This window comes from Anoplopoma fimbria, chromosome 20 (assembly GCF_027596085.1).
Source record: "Anoplopoma fimbria isolate UVic2021 breed Golden Eagle Sablefish chromosome 20, Afim_UVic_2022, whole genome shotgun sequence".
NCBI classification, from domain to species: Eukaryota; Metazoa; Chordata; class Actinopteri; order Perciformes; family Anoplopomatidae; genus Anoplopoma; species Anoplopoma fimbria.
Genome location: NC_072468.1, coordinates 5120458 through 5143511, shown reverse-complemented (window position 1 = coordinate 5143511; position 23054 = coordinate 5120458). Strand labels below are relative to the sequence as shown.

General features: G+C 41.4%; 2 protein-coding genes across 4 annotated transcripts in view; both read right to left on the bottom strand.

Moving 5' to 3' along the window:
- grb10b (growth factor receptor-bound protein 10b) overlaps nucleotides 1–9505 on the bottom strand; it is a 62885-nt gene extending 53380 nt beyond the window's left edge. Inside the window, exon 1 of one of the 2 annotated variants that reach the window (XM_054621099.1) lies at nucleotides 9252–9505. The gene's annotated coding sequence lies outside the window, so the exon portion shown is untranslated. The remainder of the gene's footprint in view (nucleotides 1–9251) is intronic. The other variant, XM_054621098.1, reaches the window with a different exon arrangement.
- Nucleotides 9506–12605: 3100 nt separating this feature from the next.
- Nucleotides 12606–23054, bottom strand: part of cobl (cordon-bleu WH2 repeat protein) — a 51218-nt gene continuing 40769 nt past the window's right edge. For both annotated transcript variants that reach the window (XM_054621096.1, XM_054621097.1), the window contains exons 11-18: nucleotides 20757–21075; nucleotides 19638–19756; nucleotides 19081–19272; nucleotides 17271–18913; nucleotides 16938–17171; nucleotides 16628–16744; nucleotides 15600–15908; nucleotides 12606–14563 (exon numbers count right to left, since the gene is read on the bottom strand). In XM_054621096.1, coding sequence (XP_054477071.1) covers nucleotides 14480–14563; nucleotides 15600–15908; nucleotides 16628–16744; nucleotides 16938–17171; nucleotides 17271–18913; nucleotides 19081–19272; nucleotides 19638–19756; nucleotides 20757–21075 — 3017 coding nt within the window. In that variant the 3' untranslated portion in view covers nucleotides 12606–14479. The remainder of the gene's footprint in view (nucleotides 14564–15599; nucleotides 15909–16627; nucleotides 16745–16937; nucleotides 17172–17270; nucleotides 18914–19080; nucleotides 19273–19637; nucleotides 19757–20756; nucleotides 21076–23054) is intronic.

Genomic DNA, 23054 nt, shown 5'->3' with positions numbered 1-23054 from the left:
AAACATACTGTGGGCTAAACTTGTGCAGTGTACGAGCGAGCAAGATGCTAAAAGAACTCTATTACAGTTACCGAAAACATATATTTTTCAAATGTTTAAAAGTTCACATAAAACATTCAATGTTGTTAAAATGGGGCGGCTGTGGCGTAGTGGAGAGCAAGGTAGTTCTCCAATCAGAGGGTCGGTGGTTCAATACCCGGCTTCGATGTGTCTTTAAGTGTTAAGGACACATCTTGGGCAAGACACTTAACCCCAAATTGCTCCTGAAGGCTTGCCATCGGTGTGGACTGGATGTTGCATGAATGTTAGTTAGAGTCTGATGGTGGCACCTTGCATGGTAGCCTGTCATCAGGGTGTGAATGGGTGAATGATATGTAATATACTACTGATTGTAAGTCGCTTTGGATAAAAGCGTCTGCTAAATGACTGTAATGTAAATGTAATGTAATGTAAATAAAATTAAATACATGCCATGTGGCTTAAGTATTAAAGGGCCATGTGTAAATTCATGATGCCAAAGCTATTACTGAACCAAGACAGTGTTTGTTTGGAAAAATGGGAACACAGTATTACAATGTCTGTATTTTGTAACATCGTGTAACAACATGCTATGCTACTGCAAGTATGCATTGACCGTATTCCTTGCAGAAGAATTAACCCCTCACTAATGTGAACTTTACTAAAAGGGATACTGGTGTTATAGTGATGAGGCATTCATTGCCCCATCAGACGATTTCATCAAACACATCAAATCTGTAACAAAATAACCCTTCAATTAGCCTTCCTGGTTACATTTAGCATTAATTAAACCCTGTTTCATACATGCAACTGGCGTCATTGGTAACCATAAGCCAAAACCCCCCCACAGCTCAAAGTTAGCATATGTACAGTTCAGCTGTGTCAACCACTTTCCCTGTGTCTATTATTATAAAATATTTTTATTCCAATCAACTTGATTTCAGCTGATTGGAATGGACACAGCTTAACACAGGGCTGTGCCGCTCTGCTCAGTCATCCCTGGAATGCAGAGAGCATATTCTTTCCATATAGAGCAGTTGGCGGAAAAAAACGTGCAATAGTCCCGACCTCGCCAAATGGATTGATTTGCGGGCCGCCCAGGGAGTGTGTGGATGGTGTTGAAAGAAAAGCGAACATATGGCAGAATGTGTGTGTGTGTGTGTGTACATAACATGAATGCGACACACACTGATTGTAAGCTTCCTACTTAGGTATCATAAGGTCAAAAGGGCACTTTTTTTATGCTTCTAGGGGTCAGCTTGTGTCACGGAAAAAAGTGTTTTATCTTCTGCACCCTGGGGTAGATGTCTGCACGGGTCTGTTTTTTCTATCTCACACCAAGCTGCTCTTGCAGAATTTCGGACCATTACTGCCCGCTCATACAGATGCACCATCCCACCGGCTCCTGCAGGGAGTCTGATCACTCCCTGATCACTCTCTGACCCCTTGTGTTCAATCGAAAATCTGTCTGCCCTATCTCACAGGGAACATTTGCACAAACCTTAGCAGACATTTTTCTTTATGGGAAAAGCTTGTACAGGTGCTCAGCTGTTTAATGAGCTATGTTCATAAGTCCTGATCATTTAAAGTAAAAATGTCTAGCTTCTATGGTAGTTACTGTAATTTCCTTGATGCACATGATTTCCTGGAAGGTTGCTTTTGGTTTATTAGAAGACGGTGCATTTACATACAAGGTTAGGCCTAATAATAAAACAGGCTCTCATATTTTCATGTATAAAATTTCATCCTGTGATAATGATGCTGACAACACAAGAATGAATATGTCCTAGACTGCGTTTGTGTTCGGTCAAAGGCCACGGGAAAAAGAGAGCCACTTTTACACTCAGGGGGAGCTGAGAGTGTACATCCAATTTCTGCGTACAAGTATGTGTGCATTCAACAATGATTTACAGTAGATCTAAAATAACGATGGGTTCGTCACAGATTCTTTAACAGTTCCTCTTGGCAGAAAGCAAAAAAACAAAAGAAGAGTGTCCTACAGTCCAACTCCAGGAGGTTCACTACATTTTTGAATGATCAAACTGGTGAGAAATGAAGCAGGTTAAGGAATGTTTGCAACAGTCAGAAGAATTGACCTGAAATAATAAGAATTAACAGGTATATTTAATGCAACTTGCTCAATTTAAACAAAAGAGTGGCACAACCATTTGTTAGATTGTTACATTGTTTGATTCACTCTGTGTGTATGATACAAGTAGAGAAAATAAAATCTATATTTTTACAGTAATATTTAGATTTTTACAGGTATATACTTTAATTGTAAATTACACTGCATTTACCTGGGTACAAATGTTTGATACGAATAACATAACTGTAATGCATGCAGCCACTGTCTTTCCACAGAACCCTCTTTTATCCGACCATTACATAATAACTTTTGTACTGGGGAATGTACGCCATTAGGCAAAAGTTTCTAAACTGGATGTCTATCTGATAGTGCTGGAGCTAAATTTAAAGAAGCGTTTCCATCTTTCAATACAATGTCTCAATATAACAGAGGACTGCTAACTTTAGTCCGTCCAAGATCGATCATCTTGTCGATGGTGCTACAGGCTCACTGTGAATGACACTAGACTCTATTGCCCCTCTAAAAAGTAATTATGTTAATAAAATAAAGAAAGTTATCTCCATGGTAAAACCCTTAAAACCCGCAAAGACTTGAAAGGATATGGCGAGTCATATTTTGAAGAATCACGGTTAGTCAGGCAAGATAGTCATAAACATATAGGAAGACCTTCCGTAATGCTGAGCAGCCTATGTTCATCCTGGGAAAAGGATCCCTCCTCTGTTGCTTTCCCCAAGAGTTGTTCCTAGTTAAATGTTAAATGTTCTTTGGGGGGAGTTTTTCCTGTTCCAACGGTCCTGGGACAGGATGTCTTATGGTCTACAGATTGTAAAGCCCTCTAATGCAAATTTGTGATTTTGGTCTACACAAAATAAATTGAATTGAACTACTTGAGAAAGAGGAAACTGTGCTAATTTAAAAAAAGGGGTTGAAGTAAATATACCTCAATTAAGCAGACTGCTCGTCTTATCCTACATCTTGTTCATAAGAACACATATAATATTTAAAGCTGCTCACATCAACATTTTCATGTAAACAATTCACCCAGGACGCTGACACTTGTCACATCCCTCTCTCAAGTACCACACCCGCAAAACCCACCCAAGCCTCCCATCCCCTGATTCCCCACTGTTAACCCATGCTTCACTGTAACGCATATGCTACCTCCCTCTCCTCCAAACCCTTGCCCAGCCCCAGTCCCCCCCCCCCGTTCGACACCTACCCTCATCCCGCACCGCTCCAGTCCAGAACATAAACAGCGTCTTAATTCAAGAAATGGCTCAGATCCAACTCGGTGTCTGGGGGCTTATGGGTAGTCCATTGAAGTAAATGTACTGACCGTAACCGAACCCCGAGAGAGGGGAGGTCAATTATTCTACTGTATGTGTTTAAACTAGCCAGACGCCTTATGTGACAACATTTAACCCGACGCTGTGAGTTATCAAAACTTACTGTTGTGAGGCGACATATAGAAAGAGAGATGGGTGGAGAGATAAGCTTTATGCTCCACTGTGTTGTTTGCTATGGGCAGGAGATCCGCACCAGCCTGTAGCCCTGTAGGCAACCCTTTAAATGTATGGATTTTTACACAGGCAGCCAACAAATAATCTTTAGCATTAAAATAGTCTAATAAAGTCATTAGATTACACCAAAGAATACATTTTTCAAATTCATTTATGTAGGCAATGCCTGGTATTACACTAACAAACAACATTCACCACTGATTAAAACTTTTGGTATTCCACGTAACTCAATTATGAGTGTCTCAAATGAGGTTGTCAGAGTATGAGAGTGAGTGTGTGTGTGTGTGTGTGTGTGTGTGTGTGTGTGTGTGTGTGTGTGTGTGTGTGTGTGTGTGTGTTTTGTTTCTGCAGCAATGCAACGCTGAAAGACGGGGAGAGAGAGTCGAACAGAGCATCTCTGTCTCCTGTTTTAATCAGCAGATTAGATGGTAGTCACTCCTCACTGGATGTGCTTGTTGCACATGTTGATTAGTCATTAATTGGCAACTTTCATTATTTGAGAGCAGCAGCGTAAAGTGGGGCTATAAGAGAGGGCCTGATGTCATGCCGGGGGAGGCTGAATAGCACCAGTCTATGAGAGAAAGGCCTTTTGGAAACGTGGACAGTGCCTAATTGGATGAGGATTTCATTGGGCTGCTTGGGAGCACTGGTCTTATGCAATGGCATAGATGAATGGACGGAGCTTGGGAGCAATTGTGCTTGTGCACAAGTTGGCTGTAATGGTGGCCCCAGAGGGCTGCATTAGATGGATTTGCCTTCTCATGAAGCCATCTGAATACACCTGTTGGTAGCACATAACCTCTTTCAATGACTGATGTTGTAAAACACACAGAACTGTCGCATTAGACCTCCTTTTAGACAAGAACGTAGAGCTGTGACTAACTGTCAAAAGGAAACATGAAGTTCTATGTGACCCCTTGCAGAAAAATTGGAAAAGGATTTATGTGGCTTACTTACTCTAAGGAATGCTAACAAACTTGGCTGGCTGAAAATCATATTAAAAAGGACTTAACGAAAGTCCTTTTCCTAAGTACACCAGTCTAAGCCCTGATCACTTTTAAGTCAGGTTATAATACTAGAAAACCAGAGGGTAGAAACTGCAATTATGTACAACAAAATACATGCATACATGGTCAGACGTGCTGTATTCGGAGCGTGAGAGGGAATCAGATTTAGGTTTGGGACAGTGCTACAATTCAAGAACAGAAAAATGCCTGTGTTGTTCTGAGGTTTCGCGATTCTTTTTTTATTTTTTTGAATTCGTACGGTACATCTACCAAAGCCAACTATCCATGGTTTGTTTTGATTTGGCAATGCAGATTGCTGCAGGTATGGTGAGACAGATTCACTGAGGGAGAGAGACAGAGATATAAAGAGTGAGACAAGGAGAGACAGGCTTGCTAAAGAAAGAGGGGGGGCAGACAATCGGGTAGACAGAGGCACAAAGAGACAAAGATAACCTAAAAGATAATAAAGGGACGACAGATAAAGGCAAGAGAACACAAGAGCAGGGGTAAAAATGGTGTACATCTGTGTTCGAGCAGGTTTCCCAACATTCATTTTTCCTGGGAATCCACTTTTTTTTAAAAAAATCATGAGGATAGCGAATCTGTGCATAAACGTTCCTGACCATTTTTACCGACATTTCCACATCACCTTATATTATCTTGAAAAGGTTAACCAGCCATTTCTACGAGATATACGTTTGATAAATTACAACTTGGTTTGATGCGCACCTTAAATATGTTATAAATGACTCCAAAATAATGCATTTTCAATCTTTTTATTTCCGCTCATCGGTGAAACAAATGCTAGCCTTTCCCATGAGACTAAATGTTAGAAGTAGGCTACAATAATCAGAACAATACGAATGTTCAGGCTCCCTCATGTGGTTCAAAGGTGTACTGCAGATATTGTTGTTGTTAAATGAAAGACTGGAAGAAATTCTGCGGATTTATTTTGGCAAATAAAATCTCCTGCGACCCACCTGTGGGTCCTGACCCAGTCTTTGGGGATGACCGCGTTAATGAGACGATTTCGTCTAGCAAAATCACAGAGCCTCGACACCACAATACCTGTAGCCACCCGAGCATGTGGTCCCTCAGGTGTTCAGTTACCTACAGAATGAAGGCAACATTCTTGCATCTCACGCAGGCTTGGGTTTCAGCCACATTTGGACTAACACCAGACGGGGAGAAACCCAATCCACTGTACACTTTGGTGGTTTGACGAGCGAGCATTGCATCACCTTTGGTCACAAGTGGAAAGCGGTGAGAATCAGGTCTGTAAAGATCCATATTTCCAGTATGGAGGAGGAGGATAAAGAATAATACCACAAAGGTTTCTTCTGGCAAGGGTTTCAGTTCTTAGAAACGACTCCTTACAAAGCAGGACATGATTGCTCAGCAGTTATACTTGAGATACCAAGAACATAAAACATTGGTTGGGCTGTAATGTCAATATTAAGTGGCCACATGAGTCTTAAGGGCTGTTAAGTTGTGGGTGAGTATCAAATGAAACAATCTAAATGCAAAAGTATGGTGGAATGCTTTTAGGCAGGAAGTATGGGGTAGGTCAAACATTTTAACAGAAGAGAGAAGAGTAATTTCTAGGAATGACAACTGTTATTGCGACAGTACAAAAATAACCTTAAGCCAAAAATACAAAATAGCAGTCCCTCACTTCGGTGGTTTACTTTTTGACCACAGACAGCCAGCTGAGCGTTTTGGTACAGATGGTGAAGTTGCTCTGCTTTTAGATCCAGGCCGTGTCAGTCGACTGACATGAACTGTGCTGCGGTCCCCCAGCAGGCTTGGGTTAATGGTGTCATGACATCAGGGAGGGGGGTATTAACAGTGTATAAGCCTAGACTAACCACTGCTGAATGACTGCTGGCTGACGCAAGACCCAATGGAATGCTGCCTGGAGCACGACCACAAGCTCTTATACCACCAGTACCAGCTAAAAGGGATATCTCTGCCATTTCACCACATAGATAGCAGCTGAAAGTAAAGGCATCCAAGCAAGGAAGACCAACCTCATGTGCATCAAGATAAGTGCTTAAGTTTAAAATGAGGCTCAGGTTTTGGTTATGCAACAAATCTCAGGAGTGACCACTGCCAAGCACACAGTATATCAATCAAAAAGAGTTTCTCGAAAGACAAAAACACACAGGTCTGGTCTGAATCCTCGAGCGATTTGAGTATAGCTTATGGTAAGTATAATTACGTGCAATAAGTGCAGTCAGCAGCCTTTTGGCAGCCTGAAGTCTTGCAGAGTTCATGCCCTGTCATGCCCGTGCTGTAGAGAGAAGCCGCGGCAAGAGCGGTTGCCATGTGCACGGAGATGTGACCACAACATAATTAAATGAAAGAAAGCTGGAAATATTATGGGGAAGGGGGCAAGGAAAAGAGAAATCCTCTTTGGCTGTAAATGGGAGAGTGTCGGAAAAATGACATGCTTGAGAAGACACAACTCTGGCATGTTTTAGACTGTATGTAGCAGCAGCCATGTGATCACACTACTTCATATTCAACCACACTTTAGAGGTTAACACGGAGGGAGGAACCAAGCTTGTGTGCAGTATCCAAGTTCTCTAGTGTATGTTGCCTAGTTGAGTGGCGTATCAGTGGTTGGCCAGATTGTGTGTTTCACTTCAGTGACTCTTGTAAGGCTGCAGAGTGAGCTAAGCTTGCCTTAACTATGAAACGCAAGACAAAATAAATATAAAAACACTAATTAATCTGAGTATACAGGGTTTTAAATAATCCAGTAGTAATTAAGCCAGTACGTGTTGAATGACTGCATGCTTTCAAAATAACCAGACACTATATCAAGACTTGGTTACAGCTTGGTTTTGTCCCTAACCACAGAGGTCCCTCCTAAGGAAATGGAAGATCAATAGCTCTGCCTGTGGAGCTGACAAACCCAAAATTAGAAAACTCAGAGAGACTGTTATCCCACGACTTCAACATGTTTCTCCCCTGAAAATCTTCACTGACAGAACAGATTTGAATGTATAACCTATACATTTTTAACATGTGCATCAGTACCTACGCGCCTCCTTTCAGTCTAACTCCATGTTCCCAGTGAGAGCCCTGATCTGCATTCTGAACAGACAAGGCAACATCGATAGTTCCCAGAATAATAAATTGTGTGCGTTATGCAACTTTCTGCAGAGACCACTTGCAGCCAATAAAGAGATTGATTTGGAAGAGTGCCTAAATGACAGGGCAGATTAGACCATGCCTCTATGAGTCGCTCTGTCAAAAACCTTTTACACATAAAGCTAGATTAGATAATGATCAGAACCTCTCTCTCATCTCCGCACCCTTTCTATTAGTGTTACCTTCATTAAACTGGGTTTAACTGATAAATAATATTGTATCGTTGACTTAAAATGAACAATAGAAGAGTTGTGCACCTACAGGTAGCCTTCAATGTTCACAGTATTTGGGGAAAAAACTGAATTTAGTCAAGGCTATAATGTGAATAAGTACACCAATGATTCCTAAGGGTTTTCACATCAAGCAACTCACATCACGCAGTTTAATATGATAAGACTCCCAACACACTCTTGAAGTCATATATTGATTTAGTACTCCAGACCTGCCTAACAAGTGCACTGATAACACTTCTTACAGTCAGCTCAGTAATTAAAAACGTTTTTTGTTTTTTTTCCATCAAGTGTGTTAAACTATATTTTCTCCCAAACTGATTCAACTTAACCACAGACCACAGTCTGTCATCATGCTGACCAGCCCCCCCGATGTGGATATACTGTACATTTTTTATTTGTATTCTTATTTTTTATTTTATTCTATTTTTATTTTATTGTATAATATGTGTATTTATTATCTGTTTCTGTGTAGTTGAGCTGCTGCAACACTTGCATTTCCCCCATGGGGATCAATAAAGGAATATAATAATAATAATAAAAACAATTCGTCACTTTGCTTGGGGACCCTCTGGAACCAACCCAAGGATCCCTTGGGGGACCCCAGAGCCCACTTTGGGAACCACTGCAGTAAGGCTGCACAAGTATCCCTGGGAAAACGCCTCTCTCTCTCTCTCCCTCTCTCTCTCTCTCCCCCTCCCCACCCCCAAAGCAAGTGCTGCCAAAAGGATAACGCGATAAGGAGACTGGCGAAACTCTCACAGAATTGAGTAGGGGGGGGGGGACTGGAGAGAAAGTAGGCTATGGGCCAATGTAGACTGCTGCTGTTACGCAAGCCTACACAAGGCAGGCCGTCGGGATCAAAACATTGTTCCCCGAGAGACACCCATCAACGTTAAGGTCGGAGAAGGTGCAGGAAAAGTGCACATGATTCAGAAGCTTATCGGTCTACCAGTCTACACGGTGGAAGCTTTTCCACACACGCTGAAGTGAATGTATTTGAACGCAACAGCCCCCCGTGATCTTATGAATAAACTTGTTTTCAAAGTTCAATGACAGGACGCTGGGTTTCCAGAGTGGAGAGCACAGACCCGGGTCAGTGCCGCACATGTGTTCCAACCCGCAAAAAAAACAGGACGTGTCACCGCTAAACTTTTATTACACGCGTTCACTGCCCACTCTCTCCTGACTTTTTACCCCCCCACCACCACCACCACCACCTCCTCACCTCCGCATGAGAACAGCCTCTTCATCCGGCAACGTGCACTCACCTAACAGCCAGACCAGTTGTTGAGGCAGGCTACGACCCCCGGAGACAAACGCGGAGAGGCGGTCAGGAGACGAAGGGGACCCTCGGCGGTGCTGGGATCAGGCCGCGGCGGTCAACATTCCCGGACTGGACAGATAGACAGTGTCAAGGAGAGGAGGAGGAGGCGAAAACTGTGGCCGCAAAGACTGCATGCAGCTCATCTCATGCACGCCGGGGAGGATACACACATACACACACGCACGCGCACACGTACGTACGCGCGCACACGCTGGCAAACAACTCCTCCCCCTTTAGAGGAGGCCACACCCACAAGTGAGGGGTGATTAATGCGGCGTTCACGTCTTATGGGAATAAGGGCGTGTTCGGAGGATTCCGCTGTTGTTTGTGGAGCTGTGGGCTGTTTACAACACACATCTGACACCTTCACAGTGAAACAAAGCGAATTAAAAGAGGGCGTCGCCCAGTGTATGTCTGTCAAGGTTTTTAAGTTATATGTTCAAGTTGATTTAAAATATTTTGTTTGTTTATTGTTGCTCAATAGGCAAATTATTAGTGTCTGACTTTTCTCTTACACCAAGTTTTTGCAATCCCCTCATCTGTATGGAAAACAAAGTTATGGTCTCCATTAATCTTAAAAACAGTTAGGTATTAAATGTCATGACACTGATAATTCCTGTCTTCCTTTGTTCGTTTAATGAACACCCTTTAAAAACTCCCTTTAAAAAGCGCATAAAATAAATCATCAACTCTTAACAGCTTTAACACCATTACTATAATATTTATATTGCTTTATTTCAGACCTCATACATTGCAGATTTAAGGGACATGTTACTTAAATAAACTTAAAAGTAAGTAGTTAAACCCTTTGGACACTGATGTAGGGGATCCCACATAACATGAGCTTGACTTTGGTCTGTCCCAGTTACAACTACCTTGTAAAATTGAAATGTTAATCACATTTTACCTTAACTTTATTGAAGAAGGATATAAGGGATATGAAATTAAGATGGGAAATATAATGCCTATTGTTTCCTTAAAATGGGAGTGTTGGATATTCAGTGTTTATTGATGACCATGTGATTAAAGATGACTCAAACAAAGTTGGTTTCTTCTCTGCCAATAGATTCTGCCTCTAAAAGAAGTCTGCAACAATTAATGTACAGTAAATGTTTTATAAACAGGGTAATTGTATATGTTTACTGGCTGTAGTAAGGGGTAAATGTTTCTGTATTCATATGTCAGTGTTACAGATTATTGCTTGAAAATACTCTTCAGGAATAAGGTGGTCACATGTCTGAATAACGTATGATACACCATGAGACTAAAGTTAAGGGCAACACTTCACTCTTAAATTAAAAACCCTGCTCTGACAAGCACAATCACATATAAATACACTGGTAGCTGTGATGCATGTCTATTGCACAACTGGGGGTCAAATCTCATTGCATCAGAGTTACCTTCCTGGCACTGTTGTGTTTTTATCCTTCTGAGCCTTGAAAGGATATTGCATAAGACCTACTGATGTTTATATGACCGACAGCAACAGGTGTAAATTCAGCTTATGTGTGATGCAATTTATACTGGTAGCTATTGTTGAACATAAAGAGATTAATAAAACATTTAGGAGGAGTGACGTCCACCAAAGGGCTCTGCCTCAGGCTTAAGTGACACCAGTGATAACCCAGTGTTCCCCTTATTTTTCTTACATGTGATATTTCAGACTTGGAGTAGCTTAAGCGATGAGAACACACCATGGGAGTCTTAAGTGCAAAAGGTCATCATTCCTGATATGTGTGTATGAGTCTGGATCAGGACAACAGGGGGCTCACACTCACACTCAGAGAGCAGACATTGTGCAGCCATTGCATCACACACATACAAACACTTATTATCATGTCACTCATATACATGGTGCCACCATGCGACGAAGCATTCTTCTTGCGAGACTGGCAAGGAGACATAAACTAAACACACATTATGTTGATTCAGCCTCATCAGACATTCAGCATAACACAGGCCTTTTGTTGAAATTGATTGATCAGATACATAGTAGACTACCCAACATCAGAAAACAAAGTCAACACAAACCCCTGCTGATAGTCTGTGTGTCCATCACTCATAGGTCAGCCAGTCAACACTAACAAAGCTGTGTAATATAAGCCAAGGCAGTGGGGGAATAGCTTTCACCAAAACAGCCCGCCTAAGGCTCTAAATGTGAAACTGTTATGGCAACAAACTAACCAATAAGGTTGGTAGAGGCCTAACCAAAGCCAAACCTAAATTAAATAATTTATGTTATACAATGTGGTGTGATCTTCTGGTAATCCTTGATCCAGATGTTGTTTACGTTGCCGGTATGGTTAAAATGGTTTGGAACTGTAACACACGCACCTCACAACAAAAATATCACTCACACCCACCCACACACAGAGACATCCACCCACTCACACACACTTTTCAGAGATTTGTAACGCAGATTAAAATGACTGTAGAGTGGGACTGAATTTTGACCCACAAAAAGAGCCTGTGGTTCTGCAGGAATTTACAGCTCTCTCTGGCCAACGCAGCCAAGATCACCCTTAAACAGCGACTTATTCCTTTTCTAAAATTCGCTTAACATCCCTGCAAACTGAGCCATTACATTTCAGAAATTCACATTTGCTGTCAAAAGAAGATAGTTATTTAATGATTCAGTATTTGTTTCTGGTGGGTGAACAAATATATTTATCTCACTTGACTTTCTTTCAGAACTCACACACGTCAGCTAATGAGATCATTTTAAAGTGATGATTTTAACCAACAAACTAATGAAAAGACATCTGAGATTTCTCCACCAATTTGTGTTTTTACACTGTGTATTTCAGTGTGCAACTTATGTGGATATTTGCATCTTTCAGTTTCTTCTTGGGGCAGGTGGAGGGGCAAAATGACCAGTGTTTCGGGAATCCGGAATGCAGGTTTGGTTGAAGTTTTGTGAGAGTCATTTCGGGTGACCACATAGTGATGAGTCAGGTTCATAAGCGGCTGCCTGGAATAGTAGCTCTTCTGTGGTGAGGCAAAAAGAGAGAGAGAGAGAGAGGTTGCAATATAATTCAGGAAGGACAGCAGGATGACCGCCGTCTGCATCCGCAGTGCTTGGAATGGCACAGGCACATCAGATGGAGATTTCGACAGCAAGGTTCATACAACCATCTGTCCAATCTAACATTTGTCTAACTGCTAATTGAGAGGGGAAACAAATGTGAATTATTTCTGAAGAGATCTAAAATACAGGAATGTCAGCTCAAAGTCAGTTTTCACTTGATTGCAAAATTGTTTATTGAATCAAAAAATGAGGGTAGACAAAAATGTGCAACCTTCCGAAAAACACAATGTGCACTTAAAACTTAAAAAGCAATAGCTTATAAAAGGTTTGCACTATCAGTGAAATGGCTCTCTATAAAAGATTGAATCGAATCTTTCACGGCGACAAGCTTTCTTTAGTGTACAAAATATACAATGCTACAACGTGCTGTAGGCTATTGCGTGTAGATGGAACCATCTAGCAGAAATTAAATAGTCCCTTCTAGTTAGAGAAAAAAAATAAAAAATGAAACTCTCATGTTAATACATAAAACAGTAAAAATATTTTTGAGTGTTGAAACTGAGCATTAATTAACATTAATCTCTATAAAACTAAGACTTCAACTCCCTTTAGATTTATCTCACAATCCTCAGCAGCAAGCATGTACACCTGATGGATGCTCTAGGTTTTTCTTCATTCTAGAGATGATTCAGCGTGGATATTGTACTTTATCCACAGCGATACCATTTAATGGCCCACTCTCCCTCTATCAACCATAGCTACTACATACTGTAAACTTCACCTGCAGCAGAGCACAGTGGAATATAATAACACTTACCCAAATCAAAGTCATAGATAAACCTAAACTACTGCTTTCCTAGGACTGGTGGTTTGTATTGCAAACCCTTACATACTAGCAGTGACTTGTTGATTAGTTAACTGATCTCTTTGCTCATGGTGACATCCACCATTGATAAACTTCAATAACAGTGCTTCAAGAAACTTGAAATGTCATGGAAAGGAAAAGTTAATCTTAATTTCTCTTACACGTCTAGTTACATCAAAGGCACAGTCAGTCATATTGCTACTATAGAAGTATACGTTCCAGCAGGGCACTGATCATGGAGTATATTGAGCTAAAAGGCACAAGTCAGTCACCATCATCTTACTCCTCCTCAGAGCCAAGAACTGTAAAAGAAGTTGGCATTATGGACCAGATCTAGAACAATTACACACAAAAAAAACAACAACATTGTGAGTCCAGCTTAGTGTACTTAAGTTTTCAGTTAACTTAATTTCTTGAACAAATATTAAGTAGATCAAATCTGGAACAATCATCAGATCCAACATATTGCACCCCCTATAGAATTTTTTACAGCAAACATAATATATACAACACTGACTGAGCAACAGCATAAGGCATCCATAACTTAACTTAAAAAAAACAAAAAAACAAAACAGATCAGAACTAAAAAAATAATTAAAAAAAAAAGATCTGAAAGTAGCATAAACCATTTAAATTTGCTTTCATTGGCACACAGTTTGTACAATGTTCCAGTTACAACTACTGAATTCAAGTACAGATGGCAAGATTTAGGAACAGCGATTATGTTATAAAGGTCATAAACTTTTTCCAGTAAGCTATTGTCAGAAGCTAAGTGAGAGATCTGATAATATGAGTGGAATTGCCTGCAAACCTTTCACCTTTAACACCTTTATCAGACGGATGTTAGTGATGTTTGGAGAGCAACATACAAGTCGAAGTGTTTAAATCATTCCCCTTTTATGCTACACTCTTTAAGCATTAGTGCATCATGTTTAAGCATAGGGTCCAGACCGGTAGTAAGAGCGGTGAAGCCCTTTTTGAATTATCTAGTTTACCTAGATTGAATGTAGAAATTATTCTTTATTCTTATATTTTTTATCATAATTTGTGTCACACATCGTAGAATATAAAGTTCCCCAAAACGTTCAAATAGCATTTACTCCAAAAAATGTGACTTAATGTAGTTTTCCAAATGTCTGTTGCAAAAGCACAATGACCCCAAAAAAAGAAACTGAAATGAATTGATAATAATAATAATAAATGTATTCCTTGTTGCGGTCATGTCGGCTTCCCCTGTTATTGCTGAGGGAGTGTCGAGGAGGTTGCTTGGATTGTTCCCAGTCTGCCATTCACTTTGACGGTCTTTGTGGGCGCAGCGACCTAGTTAAAAGAGACACAACATGTCATGTTGGTAATTTTCCACTTTGGCAATGACAGGGGTAATAGATCATGGCAAGCTGGAAAGAATATATCAGGTTCTGTGGTTTTGTGGCGTCTAACTGGATAGAGAAAAAAATTGCTTAAACTTAAATTATTTTATTAGTGAGTGGTTTACCTCACTAAATCTGAGAAATGTGGTTAAAATTTCTGTGATTATTTTCCTTATCTTTCTCCTCCTAACACTATTCATTCTGTGCTGTTGTTCCTGTCTGATTTAAAAAAAACGTTTCCGTCAATTCTAATTTTGCACAGCTGCTGAGCTGAAATTGAACTTTATCTCAATAAAAATATTCACACAGCGGTACAGTATGGCTGTCAGATGAATCTGTGAACATGTTTTTAATCTACAATTCATTTCCAGGAGAGCTTTGTTGTGCCAACGATGTCTTCCAAAGAGGCAAGACGTGAGAAACCAAACAGATGTGAGAAGAAAGAAGACACTGGTTCACATCCTACGTTTTTCTCTGTTGCTGTCTCTGGCTTTTTGCCACCATTTGTTCTGTCTCTGGCTTTTTGCCACCATTTGTTCTGTCTCTGGCTTTTTTACATGTATGTCTCATTTTTTCTCTATTCTTCTCTTCTTTAGTAAGATTCTCTCTTGGCGACATTATGCTCTCTTGTGCACCAAGACTCATGGAAAATAAATGGAATCATTAAGATATTCATCACTTGCTGTGCTAATGCTACATTTTAATTTGCTTGGGCTCTCTTTGTTTTATTTTTCATTTCCTCAACAGTGTATGTATTTTTCCCTCTTCTGCTGACAGAATTAATGAGATGGATAGAGATTACGAAGCCAGTAGACTCTAATGTAATTTTAATTTTAAGTGTCACTCTATACCCTCATCACTGTGTTATCGTGAAGCAGCTGTAGAATGAACAATGCTGAGGAAGACTAAATAAAGGATGTCGGAGAGAGCTGCAACAACTTTCACTCTTTGGTGTAAATATATGATGTATATTTCTGTTTTTGTACCTTTTTTAGCCTGTCAGCAGCAGATCCAGAGCGAATAGTCTCCAGCATAGCCTCCCTGGCTAAGGCAGGGTTCACGGGGGCGTTAGCACCTGGATGTCCCACAGTGCTAGGCTTACCCTGGGGCAAGACAGGAGGAGGAGGAGGAGGTGGAGGTGCAATAACGGGTGCTGGTGGCGGGGGGGTAAAGACAGGAAGAGACGTGCCACTGAAAGAGGGGGGTGAGGGAGAAGGAGGAGGGCCTGCACCTCTCTCCATCTTAGGTGTCACCTCCCTGAACTTCTCAAGCTCATCAGCAGCCTCAGATTTGGTCTGTAGGACACAAAGAGGTGAGACGATGGTCATTCTTGACACATAAACATAGACAGGAGCTATCACAGATGTACATTTGAACTCACACTCATGGCCTAACACACTAGGGCATCTAACGTTGACATCTGACACATATAGAAATATACTTTTCACTGTAAGCAAATTCTTTTCTGTTTCACTATTTCTGAATTTTTCCAATTCCTAGTTCATAGTTCAATTGTTGTTTATTTTAGTAACTCCATTGCACATAGTTATCCAGATTTCTTTCTTTATTTACTTTTTTCTGGACACGTTTTTGAGTCAGATTTAGTCATGCAGCATTCCAGAGATTCCACCTCTGGCGAGGAACCTCTAGAATAGCACTGCAGATGTTCCAGCTCCAGCAGCGCATTTTCTGCCACTTTCATTCCACATGGATTCTTGCATGACAGCAAACCACAGCTCTCAGTCCACACAGACCGATGGAAATAGTCACCAACGCTTGCATAACTTGGTTCATGCATGGTTCTGTGAGCTGCTTACTAGCTACCAATACAGACAAAGAGTTAAGCATTCACATTTTCTAATAAACATACTACTGTACCTATCCTCAATGTAATTGCAATAAGCCCACGTTTGTTCTCCTTTAAGCAAAGCAAAATTATAGATACCCACTAGTGTTTAGCCACACTAGAGACTCTTTGAGGCTGCACTTAATGCCTTAGTCAGCAGTATTTTACCTTCCTCAGACTTCCGGAGCTGCCCTGGGCTCTAATGGCAGCCAGAAGAGTAGACCTCTCATTCTCCTCCTCAACATAAGAGGCTTTCTTCATGCTGCTGGGGCCAGAAGTGGTAATCTAATAATGAAATAAAACAGAGGAAAATCAATAAACCGTTACCTTTCTTGTCTTGTTAAGAATATAGTGTGTTTCCATTACTGGCAGTGGGGTAAATGATACCCCATGGTTTTCTTCCAGTTGGCATCATAATCGCTCTCTCCTTATCATCCAATCATCCATTCATCCATCATCTGTGCTAAGTTTATCTCACCTTCTTGAGCCTGTCTCTGCCTCCGCCCGTCTGGATTGCCTCCATCAGGCTGCCGTGGAGAGACGTGTCTTTCTCAACAGATCTAGAGATCACTGGTCTGAACTTTTGAACTGTCCCGAACACCGTTACCGGCGGAGGCCCAGGGGTCACACCCTTGTCTGACACTGTGACAGAAAGCTGTGGTTTTGCATCAGGTGTTAGATGGGTGGCTACCTTGGTCATGTCCCTCGTGTTCTGAAGATGGAGATGTGGAGTATTGAGCACATTGTAATTTACGTTGACAATGTGACCTTCTTTTGAACATGAAATATTTCTAGTACAGGTTTTACTCACATTTGTTAGGCCTTTGGAAACAGTCTCGGGGACTGTGGGTGGTTTGGCAGATGAGTGTAGAGGACTGCTTCGTGCAGGGCTGGGGCTTCTGAGCCGAATTTGTTTAACATTATCGCTTTCATTACTGGCAATTGTGTTTTTTTGGGTGGGGCGACCAGACTGAATGTGCTTATTCCATGCTGTTTCTGTTTCCAGCGTGTTAGAGCTTCCCTTGGTGGATCCAACACAACTTCCAAATCCTCCCCTGTCCGGTCTCACTTCTCCAAGATCTCTCTGGCTATCCGAAACATGCTCTGGGTAGCTCATAGACCTCTTAGGGCCAGGAGGGTTGGATTTAGCAGTTGAGTCATTCTCCTTATTATCTGACGAAGATGACTGGGAAGATTGCTGTGGATTCACTTTTATGGACCGACCTGATCTCTGGAAAGCAATAGTCTGTGAGTTCAGAGAAGCAGGGGAGTCATGTACATTAGGGATATAGTTGGGTTTAGCTGAGGGCTGGATTTGGTGCTTTGGGGTGTGTTTAGCGATGGCAGACGCCACATATTGGCTCGAGGTTCGCTTGGATGGTTTGAGAAAGGACAGGTCTCTTTTCAGGTCGGGAAGGAGAGGAGGGGGAAGGGCAGGTTTATTACTTGGCTGTTGAACATTTTTGGACACTGAGATCTTGCTCTCCACCTCTACCTGCTCTTCTTTTGCAACTTTAACGGCTCGCACTGGTTCTTTAGCTCCTTCTTTGACCATCTCTTTAGGCTGGGCTCTCTCTGCATGTTTATAGAATGAATTTTGCGTCAGTTTTAGGTCCTCAGTGTTACTGCTTTTCAAAGTTGTAACTGAGATTGCAGTGGGAGTACTTTTCAGGCCATCTGTGCTCTCTTTAGCCTTATCTATGAGATCTTTGCCGTGGGGCACAAAACGTTCTTGTTTTTCATTTGAGCTCCAGAAGGCTTTGGCTTTTCCATGAAGAGGAGACCCCTCACCGGAATTATTTCCAGACTCTGATGAACCACCAACTTTGTTCAGTGTGATACACCCTTTCACCATGTTTCCTTGATCGTCAATCTTAATGGCACCAACAGTTAATTTGACAGCTGGCTCTCCCGTAGCAGCGTGCATGACAGCAGGTTTGGGAGGGACTACAGTGAAAGTTTTCATACCGAAGCGTGATGTGACATTACGAGTGATTTTACCATGCGTAGCATTTAAGCTAGAGTTGTTTTGGTAAACTCTGTGCATCTCTTCATCTCTCTCAACAGACACTGATCCCTGACTCATTGGTGGAAGAACAGATTTCTTCTCTTGAATAGATTGAGTGTTACTTTTAACAGAATCAGGCGTGATCTCAGTGCCCTTGCTGTGTTTCCGAAGGTCAACATTAGGTTTAACTGATGATGTTGTTCTATGCTCTTTCACACTGTTGGTACCAATCGTACTCTCTTTCTCTATCTCTTTAATTTTTGTCCCCAGCATCTTTTTTTCCTTTTTGTCAGCTACAGACTTGTTCTCCAGCGACTTCCAATGCTGTTCGGATTGAGACGAATGCTTAGTATTTGCACTGCTGCTTGTATTACTGTCAGCAGCTGTACAAGCATTGTTGTTTTGGTTCTGTGGCTCCACACTTGACTGGTGACGAAAGCCTGGACCTGTGATGGGGTAAGAGTAAGTAAAATCAAAATCTAAATACAATACATAACTGTTGTGTATCTGTAGTTTATCGATACCACTGAGCCTGAATAAAAGCACAAAATGTTAACAATGCAATCAAAAGCACCAATGTCTCAGTGGACCTAGGTTTATTTTTTCAACGTACCCTTTCTGCCAGCTGGCTCAATCCTAGTTGGTGACGTTGTCTCGTTTTCTACAATGTGACGTTCATAGTCCTCCAGTACTTCATCTATGGCTGTGACTGGCACATCCATGTCCACTACAGACACAGGCACGTCATTACTATCTGTTGACATGGTATAGGGGGTGTCCTTCAATGACACTATGTCTATGGGATCTGGAAAAAGCGGAACAGGTCAAAGAGTAAGTTCATATTACTTTTGTACTATGACTTTTGATATTTAAAAAAATGATCATGGCTATTTCTTATCAAAATGAACTGAGTTTGGAATAGTCACTTGTTGTCAATGTGGAGTACAGTAATGTGAAACTGCACGCTCATAGAATTACTTCATGTATATGACAAATGTAGAGTTGGACTGTTAAGATGGTCAACAGGTTTAATCCTTTCCCGAACGACAGTATACATTGACTCAAGTGTTGGATGCATATAAGCCAAAACTGCCAGGACACCTCCTTTAAAAAAATTTGAAACCAGTTTAAGATCATGGGTGGGCTATGGCCTATGCCATTGGCTCTCACCTGCAAGGTCCGCTTCAAAATCCTCCAAAGTCTGATGGAGCTTGGCTGTGAGCTCTGGGTCATCTTTATAGCTGTCTTTTAACCTGCCTGACTTTGCCAGGGGGCTAATATCAGTGTGTCTGAGGATGGCACATAAAAACATGCGTCACAAACACTATTGCACACATACACACACATGCAGAGTAACAAAACATTTTAACTGTAAAATAGGGACTGTTGTGTAGAAGCATCCACGATACAGCACTCCCCATGACTCCATAGTTCTTATTAATAGTCATCCAGTTAGCACCAAACTGCTTATTTGATGCAGTTCAGCAGTAAAGGAAAGAAAAATAAATGTGGGAGTTTTAAATATTTTGTGCTCTTTCAAAGTTGATTTTCATTTTAATGGTGCCTGCTGGCTTTGAATCACGTAGCTGTAAATATATTATTACCACAGTTTGAACTTCCTTCACTCTCTTCAAGGGTTCAACAGAGCAGTCTCAAGACTTACTGGCATATTAGCTATAACAAATTGCAACAACAAGGCCAAACCAAATAGAAGAGACTTGGATTGGTCCCCTTTTCTTCAACGAATCTGAGAAAACAGGGTTATAGTGCTTTCCTGGAATACTGAGGAGCCAGCAGCATCAGGCCAGGCCCTGGATTCAGGAAGTTTCTCTGAGAAATCGATCCAGGATCTCTGGTCTGGGCATATTACCATACTCATTTCACAACAACTAGAAGGTGAAAAGTGATCTCGGGCAGCATTCATTTTCCACAAAAGCCTTTGAATAAGGGCCTAGAACCATAACTATGAAAGCCCGGCACTAACGTTTGAGGGTGCCAGCTTTGACTACAACTCAAATATAACACATGGCGGGGTTTATGACTGCTGGCACGGTTAAGAAGCTGTGGAAAAACTTAGAAGGTTTGCTATATGGTTAACTCTTCAGATGAAAATACAGGTGAGAAACTAAACTTGATCAGCGAATGCAAGAATCGAACTATTGATTTTTTTGCGGGTATTAATTATCAGTGGTTAGGCTGGCTCGACTTCATTATACTTTTCTCCCTTGCTCTTGTTAAGCCCTTCTTCCACTCTTCCTCTTTCTGTGACTTTCATGACTTCCTCTCTACCTGTGTGTTGATCCCCATGTGGCACATCCCTCATCGCTGTCACTGGAATTGTCCCGCACTGGTCCCAACAGTCTCTCTCCTCCGCTACTTCCATCCAGAGACAAACTCCCATCTGGGGATGTGGGTTGGGTGTCAGATGGAGAGCTGACTATGCCTGAGTCCTCACACTCTACCATGCCCTCGGAGGCAGCGTAACCCTGGTCGGGCAGGCTGCTGCCGCCGCTGCTGCTGCTGCCCAAAGACATGGTCTCCTCCTCGGGTGTTTCAGGTTCTGGTTTCCGGCAGCTGGCTGTGGAGCTTTGCATGGAGTGGAGCCAAGCTGGGAGAGGATAGAGATAAATCGGCTGCTATCACTGCCCTGTGAGCAACTTTAACATCCAAATCAAAGGGTTTTCTATGGTCTAAGGTTGTGTATGGTGAAACTATCATGACATGCATTATCTTTAAAAAAAACCTTTACGGTCTGCAAACCACACACATTAAATACTTTTCATACCTGGGAAAACATTAAGAAAAACAGCACAACAAATCATGAGGACATTTGTTTGAAATAAAGCACAGGATGCAGAGCGATTAAGAAGTGCAGGAGATGGAAGAAAACAGAGGAAGTATCAACGCTAGTTTCAACATTCATTCTGACACCACACACACAAACCAGAAAACACAAGCCAAATATACAAACACAAGCCCAGAACTCAACCAACTGTGGCTGGATAAAACTGCTTTAATGATGTGTGGGTGAACTTACTGTAAACAAATCCTTTTAATTAGATTTTTACAGTACTGTTTTAGGTTCCAGTGAAAGAAAGTATTGCTTCATACCCTCTCATCTCTTCAGTACAGTCATGCTCTGGTCTGCCCTGCGGAATTTGGGGAACTTATTTAGTCAGTTACTGATCTCATTGAACTCTAGGCCAAGAGAATAAAAATCAATGTACCATCTGCAGTTTTTTCAGCAGCCCAGCCAGCATCCACAGCGCTGGGAACTCAACTTTCTTGAGAATGAGTTTAACAGTTAACAAACCTTATTTGTCATACCAGGTGTCTGTGAGTGTGCATGCATTTTGGCATGCATTGTGCTCCAATGTCTTCCTATGTGTGTGTGCGTGTGTATGTGTGTGTGTGTGTGTGTGTGTGTGTGTGTGTGTGTGTGTGTTTGTACTAGGCCTGTCAGTTTTGGACCTTGTCCTAATGGTGTGGAGAGAACAGTCAGTTCCAGGAGTTGTGGTGATGACTCACAGGGCTGTCCTCCCAGCTCCTTCCCAGCAACAGCTTAGTCATGCCAGCTACAGCCACAATCAGCACACTCACACACACACACACACACACACACACACACACACACACACACACACACACACACACACACACACACACACACACACACACACACACACACACACACACACAGGCACAGGCACGTCTGTGCACACTGTCTCGTGCTCTCATATATTACAAGCACTTATATCATGCACACAGTTCTCAAACTTCCAACTCAATATGACCTTAGGCCCACACTTCAGTTAAAGTCAAACAAAAGGTGTCCCAAGCAAATCAATATTGTGACGTGTTACTTGTCAAAATCAAACCATGGCAATCCATGCACAATCCCAAACCAAAGTCCTTGAATCCTGATCCAGTCTTCAACTGTTTAATTGAAAAATTGCTTTCAAACATATATTCTGTTTTTTAATCACAACACAGATTGCTTTTACAGATAAATGTGTGTTCATTATCTCTACTCTGCAGGCTCAAATAATACACATGCCCTTATTAGGCTAAACATTTGTACCAGAACTCAATGGCTTAGAACTTGCAGAGGACAAATCATATTTTACATACATAAACTGAATCCATTCTGTGACACCACAATAGTTGAATGGTATGGTAACAGAACAAGTCATATGATAAAAACAAGGGCTCCCTTCCCTTAACACAGTTAACACACAAAATAGCATTTTGCAGTTTTAAACATGAAGGCAATCTAATAACATAGAGCTTAAAATTCAACACGCATTGTTATGATGATACAGTCTTCCCTTAATGCAAAGTGTCTTGTAGGTTTTCAGCCAAAGATCCAAATTATATAATTATTTTTCTCTGGACCCCAAACAAATAACCAGTTTTTTTTTTCCACATACGATGTCACGAAGTAAGGCTAATTTTGCATCCCTACCAATCATTTAAAAAACAAACCGTGAAGCATTCATGCAACTATAAGCCTCCACAGTACTACCGACAAAAGTCCTACAACAAATCGGTGTGTAGTGTCATTCTCTCTTATAAAAAGACCAATGT